Source organism: Corylus avellana, chromosome ca1 (genome assembly GCF_901000735.1).
Source record: "Corylus avellana chromosome ca1, CavTom2PMs-1.0".
NCBI lineage: Eukaryota > Viridiplantae > Streptophyta > Magnoliopsida > Fagales > Betulaceae > Corylus > Corylus avellana.
The window spans coordinates 42,674,941-42,689,368 of NC_081541.1; the positions used below are offsets into that span (position 1 = coordinate 42,674,941).

At 34.9% G+C, this 14,428-nt stretch overlaps 3 protein-coding genes across 3 annotated transcripts; 2 read left to right on the top strand and 1 right to left on the bottom strand.

Annotated features, from left to right (window-relative positions):
• Positions 1 to 1,338: 1,338 nt before the first annotated feature.
• Positions 1,339 to 4,524, top strand: LOC132188474 (10 kDa chaperonin 1, chloroplastic). Its single transcript, XM_059602937.1, has 7 exons — positions 1,339 to 1,480; positions 1,594 to 1,652; positions 1,845 to 1,895; positions 2,797 to 2,862; positions 2,969 to 3,016; positions 3,216 to 3,245; positions 4,220 to 4,524. The coding sequence occupies exons 1-7, from the start codon at positions 1,399 to 1,401 to the stop codon at positions 4,286 to 4,288; spliced, it is 405 nt and encodes a 134-aa protein (XP_059458920.1). The 5' UTR covers positions 1,339 to 1,398; the 3' UTR covers positions 4,289 to 4,524.
• A 977-nt stretch (positions 4,525 to 5,501) lies between these two features.
• LOC132167779 (protein TRIGALACTOSYLDIACYLGLYCEROL 4, chloroplastic) lies at positions 5,502 to 10,554 on the bottom strand. The gene is made up of 5 exons (XM_059578804.1): positions 10,018 to 10,554; positions 8,285 to 8,534; positions 7,612 to 7,993; positions 6,072 to 6,388; positions 5,502 to 5,834 (listed from the first exon to the last, which is right to left on the bottom strand). Exons 1-5 carry the CDS (start codon positions 10,287 to 10,289, stop codon positions 5,637 to 5,639), a joined length of 1,419 nt encoding a protein of 472 aa, XP_059434787.1. The 5' UTR covers positions 10,290 to 10,554; the 3' UTR covers positions 5,502 to 5,636.
• Positions 10,555 to 13,344: 2,790 nt separating this feature from the next.
• LOC132167063 (putative invertase inhibitor) lies at positions 13,345 to 14,120 on the top strand. Its single transcript, XM_059577957.1, has one exon. It carries the CDS (start codon positions 13,472 to 13,474, stop codon positions 14,003 to 14,005), a length of 534 nt encoding a protein of 177 aa, XP_059433940.1. The 5' UTR covers positions 13,345 to 13,471; the 3' UTR covers positions 14,006 to 14,120.
• The last annotated feature ends 308 nt before the right edge of the window (positions 14,121 to 14,428 follow it).

The following is a 14,428-nucleotide window of genomic DNA, read 5'->3' on the forward strand; positions in this document are numbered from 1 at the left end:
TGCAAAAATTTTTTTTTTTTTTTTTTTTTTTTAAAAAAAATTTTTTTTGCACGCGGCGTGCATATCTTTACCCTTCGGGGATTGCTTACCGGCTCAACGAGAGGATGTTCTTGGTCTCTTTCTTTACCATGAGTTAGGCTGCATTAAATGCCTCGACATGCTTCTTCGACGAGGAATGCAAGAAATGCATTTAATGCTTCACATACTTTGTTAACAAGAATTAGGACCTCTTAAGTTCAAAAGAACTGAATACATTCAATTAGTTGTATTAGAAGGGTATTTTTGTCTTCTAAAAAAGTGAAAAAATAAAAATACCTTTAAGAACCTGTTTGAGATTGCGTTTGAGAAATAAAGTTTTTAAGTTAAAAAGAGTTTTTGGGCAAAAGTTTCATTTTTAAGCTTTTGCCAAAGTGCTTTTTGACCATTTTTAGGCTTTTTTTTACCATTAAAAGTGCGTTTAATTTTTTTTATCAAACATATACTTTTTTCTTCAATCGGACTTTTTTAGTGTTAAAAAAACTTTTTTTAGTGTTAAAAGCACTTTTAGACCTCTTCAACTCAATTTCAAACATGTCATAAATATAACTAACTAAATACTCGTCGGTCTAAATGACGGTGAGAGTGAGGAGTCTATTTATTGCCGTGGCCCGTGGACTTTCAAAAATCCTACGGATGTGATAATTGCTTTTCTCCTTTTCTTGGTAGTAGGAAGATTCATGTGCCTAGCGGTTGGGATGGGCCAGAAAGCCTAGCTAGTCCTGGATCAACTACCCTTAAGAATGGTTTCTTGTAAAGGCCCAATGAATTTGATCCAAATCCATCATCTACTTTATGGACTAACCAAATTAACTGTAACTAAGTCAGTGAATTGCAACTAATTCTTATATTCAAACCATGTGAGAACTGAGAGTGAACTTCATCCAATAGGCAATCCAATTATGATCTTATAACATTTTTCAAATTTAAACAATTAATTCTTTAAATTGGGACAATAGTTCTTTGACATGTCCGCATAGGTCACTAGGTCGAATCTTATCCCCCTCTTATTTTTTTGATAACAAAAAAATAAGAGGGGGATAAGATTCAAACTAGTGACCTCCGCTTCATTAGGCGTGGTTCCAGCCGATTGAGTTACTTCTTGACGACTGGGATAATAGTTCTAATATATTTTGATGGTTCAAATGTTTCCGAATCTTATTGTATTTAATTTATTATGTGATAATACAAAAATGTTTTTTTAAAAATTAACCCAGCAATTAGTTTACTGTCACGTGCACGTTGAGCCTACACGTGCGTAGTTAAAGGTTTAGTATTTGCGCTTGCGCCCTCCCATGTATCCAAACCAACACTTCAGACCTGCGTGCCTCCATTTCTCTCTGCGTTTCTTATCCATCATCCATGGCTTCCACTTTCGTCACTGTACCAAAACCCTTTGTGTACAAAACCAACAGCCCCTCTCTCTCTAACCAGAGACTACTAGGTACCACGTTAAATCCGTTTAAATTTCACTTCCTTTTTTTTTTTCCCATTTTTCTTGGGAATTTTCCTTTCTAGAATTCATTTTGAATGTTTTTCCATCTGGGTCATGAACAGGTCTGCAGAGAAGCTCTCTGAGAGTCAACGCAATTTCCAAGAAATGGGAGCCCACCAAGGTTTATTATTTTCATTTTATTTATTTATTTATTTTTGCTTAATTTTTATACACAAATAGGCTTATATATATTCTGTGCTGAATTCAAAGTTAGTATATTTGTGTCATAAATTATCTGGGTTTTGTATATTGCTGCATAAAAATTATATGGGTTTTTAATTTGATACTTAGTGGTGGTAACCTTGTGTTGCAGGTGGTTCCACAGGCTGATAGAGTTCTAATTCGTCTTGAGCAGCTGCCCGAGGTGATTTCTGTTGAGATTATCGCTGCAAAAGTTTTATTATAATTGTACAGATTCAACACAAGAAGAGAGACTTTGATACTAATATGGAAAAAGAACTAAAGCATCACAAAGATAACACCTCTATATGAGAAACAGAAGAGACAAGACTACTAAAAATCCATCACCTAATGTCCACAATACTATTGAAAAGTCCCATACTTGTTTTGTATCGAAAAATATATGATGGTAAAATCAGTAATTTAGGGCAATGTGGGATTTAATAGATAGTTCTAGTAATTTTGGCAGCCTCTTTTGGCACTGAAGAACTTTCCTGTGTGTTGTAAGTGCACAGAAATTTTACTTTTGGTGCTGACAGAAGCTTCTTGAAATGGGCCCCCAAGTGTTTATACTTGAAACTGATTGATTTAACTTAAAAGTAGTGTGCAACAACCTCTTTAAGTCATCCTTTTATGGATGGAGGTGCATGGGTTGATTTCCTATCTAATTTCCCCAGTGAAACTGAACTCTCTATTATGGACTTGGCTAGGTTTGCATGTATGGATAAATTCCAATATATGATATGTAGAGCATCTTTTGAAAAATTTGATGTGGACATGATCTCTTGGCCATTAGCCCAGTATGAGCTGGTATTATTTCGGTAGAGAAAGGGAGGAATGGAAAAACAACAAATTTTTGGGTTTTGATCATTCAGTCCATGATATTTATTTTACTAGGGTATACGAAAAAAATAAACAAATTTCACATAGTGACCATAATACTTGTACAGGGTTGTGAGTTGATTGGTTGTCATATAGGCTTTGTAAGTAATGGTTGCCAAGAGTACTGCATTGTATAAATAAGCAACTCATGTATGATCTGTTGTAAGCTGTCATGTTGATGGATGAAATGTCTTATGCTACAGAAATCATCTGGTGGAGTTTTATTGCCCAAATCAGCTGTTAAATTTGAGCGGTATCTTATGGGAGAGGTAAGCAAAATGCCAACCCATGCTGTCTTGTGAAAACTGTTCTTTCTGTTTTTAAAATAAGTTGTTTCTCTAGATGTTTTGACGTGCAATATAATATATGTTTCAGATTCTCTCTGTTGGTGCTGAGGTTGGGGAAGTGGAGGCTGGAAAGAAGGTAAGCAATCAAAACGTGTTCAGTTTTGGTAATGATTATGCAGCGAGCAGCTGTTGCCAGAAACAACATTAATGCTTCTGGCGCCCTAAACTTTCTGATGAATGAACTTTTTCCGATGCTTAATTATATAATTTCTAAGAAATGTTTGGTTGGTTGGTTGCCTTATTATCTAAATGGGGTGATGCTTATTTTGTTGCAGGTTCTTTTCTCAGATATAAATGCCTATGAGGTTAGTATTATTTTAATGTGAAGTTATCATATGTCCCTTTGCAAATGATATACATGGGAAACAATTGTCATCAACTGTACTATTTCTTATGATCGTGCTCTGAACAAAAACTGGAGTCCTTATAATTGTCATTGATTTTCAATTCGAAGTGTGTTGTGCTGTCAAATAATTTTAGGCTTACTTGCCTACTCATTTTGAGGATGGCGAAATGTGGAGAGTATTGATGTTGTAGAGACTAGTCGTATTGTGCTGATTCTGCTGTATAACATGGTGCTTTGCAATGAGTTGTCATGACATTTACTGATGACATTTCTTAATCCTTGTTTTAAGCACTTTATTACTTCTACCCTACTTGGAGCTTAAAGACTGAGATTACCAATTATATGGATTTTAAGGATTAGGGGAAAAGGGTTGTGATTATTAGAGTTTTTTAGATCATATTTTGTCAGACAGTAAATATTCTTAATAACAATGCAGGAAGCCTTTTGGTCTAGCCTGAAATTATTTTGAGAATCTAATACAAATGACATGCTGCGGTTGCTTTTTGCTACCTTCTGGCGAAATCATCTGTTTGCCTTTATCTCCATGATTTAGAGTAAATTTGGGTATCAACTATCACAGCATCTCTTAATCCTTTGGCTTTGATATTTGGATAACCTGTCCAATTTTGACTGCTCATGATCATTTAGTCACAGTAGTGTTTTTTGGTCAGATAACTATGTAATAAGCCATGTCGTGAATATTCGCCAACATTGATGTCCAGTTATCTGCAGCTTATCTATTAATGGTGTCATGTGTAGGCATAGGCAAACTTGCCTACATATACCAATAGTCCGTTTTCCTTTATTGTTGTTGTTGTTGTTGAAGTTTTTGTCACCTTTAGCATTATCATGGGATGTGTGGTTATTTACCAATCAAAAAATTAGTGTTATCATCATAAATTAAAAAAAAAAAAATCTTTGGTGCTATTTCAGGTGGATTTGGGAACGGATGCTAAGCATTGCTTTTGTAGATCAAGTGACTTGTTGGCTGTGGTTGAGTAGCAATCTCTAAGATTTCTCTCCTGTGCACTTTCTTTCAAGTTTGATGCTTTCTTCTTGCATATCAATCTCTTTGACACCCTGTAGTAGAGAATTATCCGGCATGTTGAATTTCGTACTACTGTAATTTATGCAGGGTGGAAATCAAAATTTGGCCTTCTTATGAGAATTCTACCTTGCAGTGGGAAAATAATTGTGCTATGAAAGACGATCATGATTGGAAGCAAACTTTTAAAGCATGTTTGAGATTGTGTTGCTTTTAATACTTAGAATGCTATGCTAGACCATTAAAAAAAAAAAAAAGGAATATTTGGTAAAAAAAAGTTTAAAAATATTTTTTCGGACTTTTTTATTCTAAAATTGATCAAAACCTACTTTTGAAAAAAAAAAAAAAATGTTAAAATTGAAGTTCTTTTTGGGGTAAAGTCAACTTAACTCCTACAAACTATCATGTCAATGACAATTTATTTCCAAAACTATTAATTATGATAATTTATTCCCCAAATTACCAAAACAATGATAATGTACTCCTCAATGCTAGCAAAATGATGAAATTACCCCTATATAATTTTTAATAAGACAAAAATACTCTTAAAATTTTGAAAAAAAATTAATTTTTAGTATTTTTATTTTTATTTTAGTAAGGGTAATTTTGTCACTTTTTTAAAATTGGGGATACATTGTTATTGTTTTAATAGTTTGAGAAGTAAATTATCGCATTGTCGCAATTGATAGTTTGGAGAGTAGATTGTTATTGAGGTGGTAGTTTGAGGAGGTTAAGTGGACTTTACCCTTATTTTTTCCTTCTAAATAGCTTTATTTGACCTTAAAAATTCTACTTCCCAATACAATTTGCATTTATGGGTGAGTGATGTTGAAGGATAAATGAATATTAAAGGTGCATGTGAGAGTCGTAAACTTGTGGTTATGCATAATCATGGAAAGGAAAAAAATTTCCTCCAAATCAATTTGAATGAAATTTTCTTCAACTTACTTCAAGTATATATATATATATATATATATATATATATATATAAAAGAGTCAATTCTACTAACTTTGGAACCTAAACATTAATTTTTGAGAGAAATTCAAAGATGTTGAATGACAGTTGTTGCTTATTGAAATAAATTGGAGAAAATTTTCTCAAAACCGATTTAGAAAAAATGTGTCCTTAAGGAAGCTTTGGTTTGTCGTGCACGGGCAGAAGCATGCAGAGACACTACAAGCAGAGGCAATATTAAATAGATGGAAGAAAATCTCCTTGAGAATTCTGCAGTCAATTTCCGGCTGAAAATGTTAGTTTCTCAGGCCAAGCAGCCAGAGCCATTAAGCAAAGAAAAAAAATACAAGTTAAAACTCAAATAGGCGCAACTCAATCATCCCCTCTTTCCTCTTTGGAGAATACCAAGCAACAACTTTTCCCGAATTTAGAAGCCTCAATGAGTAACTTAAGCTGCATATGAAATCCTCTACATGTGGGCCACGCCTCCCAGATGAATAATCCAGCAAAACCCTAGAATCTACTCGATAGACGATTGGCCCGTAAACCTGCAAAAACATAGTCTCAATGAGAATTGTCTGATTGACTTCAATCTGTTCAACCAAAAATTAGCATAGAAAACTGGCTTCAAGCTGAGCTACTTATTGAGAATGATAGAATTGGCTTCAATGTTTTACCATGAATCATATGTGTTAGTAATAATTTGCCAAAGGTATCCGGATGTTGTGTGTTTAACCAATTAGGGGTGGGATTGGAAATATTGGGATTTGGGATTGTTGGGATACCTGCTGTTGAAAGATCAAATTGAGCCTCGGGGAAGAGGCCGGATTTTCTACGCTATCAACGGAAGACCTCTTCAAGCCATTGAGAACCCTTGAAGCAAAAGCTGATGCTGAACAAATATCCAAGCGAGCATCTACCCTGGTCAGGTCACCATATAGATTTCTGAAATTTCCATGCTGGAAAGTATAGCAAACCGAACCAAATAAATCTGCGCTCAATGGACTTCTCTTCTTAGCATTTATAGAAATGTCATCATCTCCCCTTGATGCAGCAACCACTGAGCTTTCTCTGCCCCCAAACCAGGCCGCACAGGCGCCACCTAAGTTGTGTTAATAGTAGATAGAAAACAAGTAAAAGTTTACATAGAAAGCTTCTCTACTAACAATAAAAGAAAAAAAAATGGTAATCTGAGCACCATGGTTTAATACTTGCTATTAATTACGTGCACTTTATTGTTTACTTTTGATTCTGTCGTATTCTGCACCGTGCTTAATTAAAAAAAAAAAAAGGGTCTAATTATATAATTGTTCATTCAGATTTTAAGCCATATCATGAGGCCATGATTATCCAATCAGTATTATATTTACTTAAGTCCCTATTAGACAGTTAGGGGCAAGAATAAAAATAAAAACCTAAGCAAAGGGGCAAAGTTTTCTCTTTTTCCTTTTTAATCAATGGGGTAGTGCTATAAAAGTTAATTAATGGGAAACTGGCTTTCTTTAAGTAAAATGTTTTGTGTGATTTTGAGTTATGTGGAATTAAGTTAGACAACAACACAGACAATCTAAATGACTATGCGTTTATATCAATCACCCATAGTCCCTTAGTTACCAAATCTAATACAAAAGCATGAAACTCCAAGTATTTTGATCAAATATGGGTGAAAAGATGGCATGGTTGGCAAAGCCAGGAAATATTTGAGCCAAAAGATCTTAATTCAAGATAAATTCTTGGCTAATGGTAGCCCAGTGTTTAGAAATTGATTGATGGGTAAGAAAGTGGTTACTTTTGTTTCTTTTCTAAGATAGTTTTCCTGATCTGACTAGTAATTCATAATCTCCAACATTGAATTGACAAAATAGTTTAATCATGCCCAATAGCATTTCAGAAACATTGAAATCCGTGCATGCGGGGTTGGAGACCACTTGACTGTGGTAAATGATTACACGTTTCAAATTGCATGCATTAAATTAGTTGTATCTTAAGCAACAAATACACAAGCACATGTATCTACTTGGATTAACTAAGTAACCAAACATTTTTTACAGTTCTCACCATATCATTGAATAGTGCATTCTATCTTCTGTTTATGACAATTCCATTATCAATAACATGTAGTAATTCTTTCCCATTTATAATGTTTACCAAGCTACTTTCTTAGATAAAAAAATAAATAGAAAAAAGATACTGGAGTGTATATTTGGTAATCAAAAGCATCATAAAGATAAAAGGTTGCACCTCATTTTATATCGCAAAACAAGTAAAACCAGTTATAAACTTATCGCTACCCGAAAAATAGAAACATCTTAGGGCAGAACATACCAATAATTCCAGATATAGCTGAATGTGGCTCTCTGAGGCGCACATCATATGAAGGTCGCCAAAATGAACCCTTGTCTGTCTCTACTGTGACATCTTCCTCTTTCTCCTCCTCTCTCCAAAAGTCCCGGCTCTTCTCATATGAAAATGCAGCCTTTGCACATAATCCAGGCATTAGAGATAAAGGTGCCTCACCATCTGTGGCATTAAGTGCCTTGGGATGGCCACTATTTTTGTGTAAACCAACGCGGTAACGCAATCCAGATTTAGAAACAAGTGATGACAGATCTAATGATATGGACTCAGGCACATCCCAATATCGTCCTTTATGGTCAATGAACAACTCAGGCCATGCCGCCTCCAAGGTAAGATCATGAAGAGGGAGCTGCAAATGTACATTAAAGGTTTAGAAAAAATGGTTACAAGTTTTTTAAGAATGTTTAAAGCAGGTTGCTATACAGAGGCCATACAATGTCCAAATACTCAATAGCTCCTGTATATATTAATATATATATCCCTGATTAGGGAAACCTATTTTAGAAAGAAGACACAGACTACTAGAAGCAAGGTAGAGGAATAACTTAGACTATTATACTGAAAGAGAAAACTGAGCGATTCTGTATGATATTTTATAAAATTTAAGAAATAAATATAAAAAGATGGCTGCTATTCGTGCCTTTTGAAAGAGCATCATTTTGTGCCGGCGTCCATTTTTCTCACCATGTCCTTCTGTGCTCAACAATAAGGATGATGAAGGGGTCAAGGAAAGCTGTGAACATAATCCAAACGAATAGAGTGCTTTGTCAATGAAATGCTTTGCCACATCCTTGAATCCCGGGAACTCCAAATCATCAATATCAGAAAATTCAGCTTTAATAGAAGAAATTAATTTCTTTGGACGGAACTGCCCAATTAATCCAAGCCACCTGTGCAGACATTTATTATGTAAGGTGCCTATTAGTAATACAATAAATGTAGGAATTCAAGGAGCGGAGAGATATCCTTAGTTGACAAAATTGATAGATAATAATTTTTTTAACAAGTTCAGATCGTCATTTCTAACTCATGATGCATCTCTTGGTTTGGAGAAATGATCAAGGAATGAGGATGTCAATTTCCAAAAACTTACATCATTGACAAATAAATTCTAAAAAACAATGCAGACAAAATGTGTCAAGGTGAACATAAGAAATTATGAGCAAAGAACAATGAATTGAAAAAGTGGAAAAGGTCAAGACAAGATCATGAGATAATTCGATCGTTTTGAATTTTCAAATACGTTTCAAACATCAATATACTGTAACTAAGACGATTAATTGCAGTGAACATAATGATAAGGATCAATTGAAAGCAGTCATTGGTGAAAATATTTTTCAATTTTAATGGAAACAAAAGTAACACTATTGCGGAATTTAATTATAAGGGGAGATTGGAATCCAAATAGACTCTTGTTAAAAAATTAGAATGGCAACTGATTCTACCTCCAGAAAGGTTGTAAGATTTAGTGTTGATTCAAAGCAAACTCCATGAAGTGCAGATAAGACAAGATGATGCAGTTATTTGGAGTCCTTTGATTACAGGGAAGCATAATTGCACTACGAATTAGGAGGTAATTTCATCTCAATTGCCCATTGTCAATCTATGAAACTTCATTGGTATGAAAAAGAAAAAAATATCCCTAAGTATACATTTTATTAGATGGTTAGCTTCTAAAACCAAACTTACAACAAGGGATATTAAAGCAAACAGCGGCTATACTGGAGAGATTTTATGCAGTTTATGATGAAGCAGGTTGGAAAGTCAGGACCATCTGTATTATGCGATTTATGGAATTTCTGGTCCAATGTTTATGATTTGCACACATTAAGCTGCTTGTGATTTGTACAGCTGAAGCAGCTTTCATGTACTTTTTCAGTTTGGTTGAATGAAACTTCTTATTCATCCAATGTCAAAACATTGTGAGAATTATGTTTTCTTTCCCCCTAAAACAACCAATTCAACTAAGCCAAGTTAAGCCAAAATATCAAAACAAATTCCAACAGCTTTCATGTACTTTTTCAGTTTGGTTGAATGAAACTTCTTATTCATCCAATTTCAAAACATTGTGAGAATTATGTTTTCTTTCCCCCTAAAACAACCAATTCAACTAAGCCAAGTTAAGCCAAAATATCAAAACAAATTCCAAAGAAAGCAGAGTGATAATGTTTTTACTGAGTAAACAGCCGAAAATAATAGAACTTTTCCACTTCTTATCTCTTCACTCTTTTCTTTCTCAAAAATCATAATAAATGGAAGAAAAAAAGAACCCACTCAACTAAAAATTAAAACTTTAATACCTTTTCTCATTCCCCACATTTTCCCAGAAACCAAACAAAACCCAAGAGACAAGAGGTTCATCACACCACTTACCACCTAGAAGTTGCGTGTTTGAGCAAGAGAGTCTGGAGAGAAAACGAGCCCAACTCCTTGTGAGCAGCGGGGCCATAGGAGGGAATAATCCCCAGAGGAAACCCATTTCCCAGCAGCGAGAGCTGCTGAATCCGGAGGGCTCGGCTGGCTCGAGCCCCGTCCAGCGGAAACGGCTCGCCTGGAACGGTCCGGGCCGCGCCCTCCAGGGTCCGCGGCGAGGACACGTTCAGGTCCCAGAATGTTGAGTCCATTGCCGTCCTTAGGTTCGCCATTTGGACTATCTCTCTCGCTCTACTGTTTGGCTTGGTTGTTTGAGTTGCGAGGCTTTTGGTGTTTAGTGGGTTTCCTTATCTGTGTTGCATTTTTTGAAACGATTTGTGTTGTTTCCTTTATCTTTGTTGTTTTGGGTTTTTGGTGAGGTTTTTGGCTGGGGTTTTTGGGTTGTTTCCTTTGTATCTGTTGCATTTTTTAGGGTTATCATCAATTATGCCTTTCTTGGTGGCCTTTTTGTTTTAGGGGTTTATAAGATTTGGCATTTTGCTTTGGTGGTATTTTGGGGAATGGGAAGAAGATGATTCTATGGGGGGTTTTGTTTAATTGATGTTATTGCAACAAAATAGTCTAACGTAAATAAGACTTAAATGGGCTTTTGTGTTTCGAGATGAGGTCGCAATTCGTATTTGCGTGTTAGATTTGAGTTGTGTCGAGATATGTATATAAGATTATATATGTTAACTTTAACTTAACACATTTAATTAAACGGGTTAAACACCTCAACCCTAACCCTCTACTTTTGTATTGGGTTCGTGTTGGGATTTACGGGTCATATAAAAAATTGTCTATCATTATATCGCATTCAAACCCAGCCTATTAAACTTTTGAGTAGTCTCCATATCTCAAACTCTTGGTGCTTATTTGTGACATGATTATATGGTACGTAGCATCCTCATTCTATTAGACACAATTTCAAAGAGTAATACTAGATTACGTACTAATGAGTACCATATCTCGGCTTGGCAGGTTTCAACCCGTCCCTCTCTTTGGGTCTCCTCTTCAGCCAGGAAGTGTTAAAGGGAATTTTGATGTAGCTATCTGTGGAAATTTTGCTGTGGCAGCAACTATGATTAGTTACCCTTCTTGGAAGGTTATTATTTTACACAAAAGCTTTTCTCCCCCGATATTCTTTAAGGAGAAGCTTCTGTTGCCCTCCTTGCCTCCCGACTAGTAGTTTCTTTCGGTTTTAGGATTTTTATGCTTAAAGGGGATGCTCTCTTAGTTATTTTAGCTGTGAATCAGCTTCATCTTTTTGCTACTTGACAATTTGCTCGTATTGTTTCTGATTTGAGACTTCAGCTCTCTTCCTTTTAAAGCTGAAATGCTTTAAAAATTTTTAGGTGTGCCAATTATCGTGCACATGCTTTAGCAAAATGGGCCGCTATACCCACCTAGTGTTTGTTGCATTCCTATAGGATGATCTCCCATTCTTTCTTCCATTAGGATCAAGAATGGGAAAGATCCTTCTTATATCCTCTTTCCTTTTCAATTAGAATATATATAGACACACACACTAGAAACCACTTGTTTATCCCACAATTATGTAATGTTAATGCGGTAGTTCCAACCAATGTTTTGTTTTGACTTTTGCTTTTTTTTTATTTTTTATTTTAATAAAAAAATGACTGATTCAAAAGTTAATTGGGATTACCACATCAGTATTATAGGATAACAAGGACTACTATTATGTCAGTTTAATAGGTTGAGTTTAAAAAAAATGCATGTGAGAAATACTCGAGACATGTTGTTGGTCCTCCTCCTACCCTCATCAAATTCATCTAGGTCTTACAAATTTAATGGTGAATTAACAATTGTTGGAGGGAAGATGATCAATGGGAGAAAAAAAAAAAAAAAAATCATTTCTCGAAATACTGGCATGTATTTTGATTTCATATCAGTTGAATAGACCTGAGTTAAAAGAAAATTCATCCGACCAGCTTAGGGAAAAAAATAAAATAAATAAAAAACTTTGTCCTCTTCCAAATATGCTTTTCAAGTCCGAATCTAAGCTGTCCAAAAAAAAACAAAAAAAGAAAAACATAGGACACACTAGTTCAATTGTGTGATGTATGTTGATTGTTGTCGATAGAGAGATGAAGATATTACTCTAAAAGAAATGGATAGTTTCGTGCAGAACAATTCGTAATCCCAAAAAGAAAAAGGAATACTTTCAGTTATACGATAATTGTTCTCTATACTTTAAATACAATTTTAATTATGTGTATATAAGTTTTTTGATGCCCTCTTTTTACAAGAGAATGATCATCTCAATTTTATATGAATTTAGAGTAGCCCGTTAGTGCAAATAATATGAGGAGCAAAATTGTCTCAATTTTGATGTTAAGATAATTTTGCCTGTCTTTTAACATTAACGGGCTCCTCTCCTATTCCCTCTTTACAAGCGGGTTTTTAAGGGTGAATTATATTCAAGGTTTATATCATTTTCATAGTATCATTTTCACTGTCACATCATCACAGTTTTATAACAGTTTATTAAATAGTAGGACTCTTAAAATAGGACAGAGTTTTCCTTCAACTCAGTCTATAAAAATAATATATGTCACTTTTTTTAATAATATGTGAGATGCATATGCGTTTTTAATATTATTTATTTCAATTTTGTCCATGCTATTAAAAAAATATGTGCATCTCATAGGATCAAATGACACTAGTCATTTTTATAGATTGTGTTGGAGGAAGTTTCTTCAACCCAGTTTGGAGAAAAACTCTCTCCAAGATAGAGTTTTCCTCCAAACTAGATTGGAGGAATTTTTTTCAACATAGTCTATAAAAGTCACATATGTCCATTTTTTTTAATAACATATGAGATGTACATGAGTTTTTAATAAAATTAATTATAATTTTGTCCCTGTTATTAAAAAAAACATGTATTTTTTACATGTTCAGAGAACAAATGTCACTTTTATAGATTAAGTCGAAAAAAATTTCTCCGAGAAAAACTTCTCACAAATTTTGATATATAAAGGTTGATTTTCAATTTCTTTTTAAAGCCTCGTTTAAAATGGGTAAATCTCCAAAACCCTTTCTTAAAACTTACCATACACAAACAAACCCTTGTGTTTTCCGCTTCCAAAAACTCATTCCAGAAAAAACAATTAACGTGAACCATATTCATGATGATATGTTTGGTTCTTCCATACATGGGACCCATGTTTATATGTGTCGTAAACGTCTTCCTCATTGGATATTTGGATCTACTAGATTACGCTCGATGATATTTATACAAAATTTCAAGCAGTTTGTGGAAGCACAAAGTCACTTCTTTCCCACATCTTTTGAAAGCTTTATCCAAACTGCCATCAACTACCCATACCTCCACAATTATAAATCCTTCATTCTCCTAAGTAATAAGGCCAAGAAAATACCCCACAACAAGATAATGAGGCCTCTTTGCACCTCTTTTTTCTTCTTCTTCTTCTTCTTCTTCCACGCCATCAACGGCCACAATCTCATCCATGAAACCTGCAAGATGTGCGCTCAGAAGGATCCGAACCTCAGCTACAACTTCTGCGTAACCTCCCTCCAAGCGGTTCCGAAGAGCGGCTGCGCCAATCTCCGCCATCTCGGCACTATCTCGATCAGGTTAACGAAGCAGAACGTTACAGCGACGAGGCACCGCATCAAGAAGCTCTTGGAGAAGAAAAATTTAGACCCTTTTGTTAAAGGGTGCTTAAATGACTGCTTTGAACTTTATTCAGACGCCATTCCTTCTCTGAAAAAGGCCTTGAAAGCTTACAAGGGTAGGCGCTATCAAGATGCCAACATCGCTGTGAGTTCTGTCATCGACGCTGCCACAACTTGCGAGGACGGATTCAGTGAACAGGACGGCATCGTTTCGCCGTTAACAAAGAGTAATAACGACACCTTTCAGCTCTCTGCTATCGCGCTTTCGATTATCAATATGCTAGGTTGATATTCTTTTAGTAGATCACATAAATATTGTTTCATGTTGATTTTAATTAATTTTCTTTTGTTGTCAGGTTTGTTCTGATAATATAAATTATATAAGTGATTTTTCTTATGCTTAATTAGGAGGTTATTTTAAGGCTGCCACTCTATGTTGTAGGCCATGGCCAAGTTGTTCTCCCTCCCTTTGAAGGCTGGTGGGGACTTATTGCTTTGGTATAGCCCTTCCATGTGTTTTTATTCTTCTTTTAATAAAGCTTATTCATCAAATTAAAAAAGAAAGAAAGAAAGAAAGTATAATGTTTTGTTTTGAAGCTAACTTCAAGAAAGAGTGTCTTCTAATTAATCTTGTAATTATATGAAATATTTATCTTGTAATTAAAATATAAGCTTCTAGATCCCTCCCCCCCTTTCCAACCCCTTTTCTCCT

Excerpts from the sequence above, each read along its gene's own strand:
- LOC132188474 (XM_059602937.1), top strand. The coding sequence starts at position 1,399 with ATGGCTTCCACTTTCGTCACTGTACCAAAACCCTTTGTGTACAAAACC. Across the intron at positions 1,481-1,593 it reads CTCTAACCAGAGACTACTAG|GTCTGCAGAGAAGCTCTCTG; the intron begins GTACCACGTTAA and ends GGTCATGAACAG. Across the intron at positions 1,896-2,796 it reads GTCTTGAGCAGCTGCCCGAG|AAATCATCTGGTGGAGTTTT; the intron begins GTGATTTCTGTT and ends CTTATGCTACAG.
- LOC132167779 (XM_059578804.1), bottom strand. The coding sequence starts at position 10,289 with ATGGCGAACCTAAGGACGGCAATGGACTCAACATTCTGGGACCTGAAC. Across the intron at positions 7,994-8,284 it reads AAATGATGCTCTTTCAAAAG|CTCCCTCTTCATGATCTTAC; the intron begins GCACGAATAGCA and ends GTACATTTGCAG. Across the intron at positions 6,389-7,611 it reads AGCTATATCTGGAATTATTG|GTGGCGCCTGTGCGGCCTGG; the intron begins GTATGTTCTGCC and ends AACACAACTTAG.
- LOC132167063 (XM_059577957.1), top strand. The coding sequence starts at position 13,472 with ATGAGGCCTCTTTGCACCTCTTTTTTCTTCTTCTTCTTCTTCTTCTTC.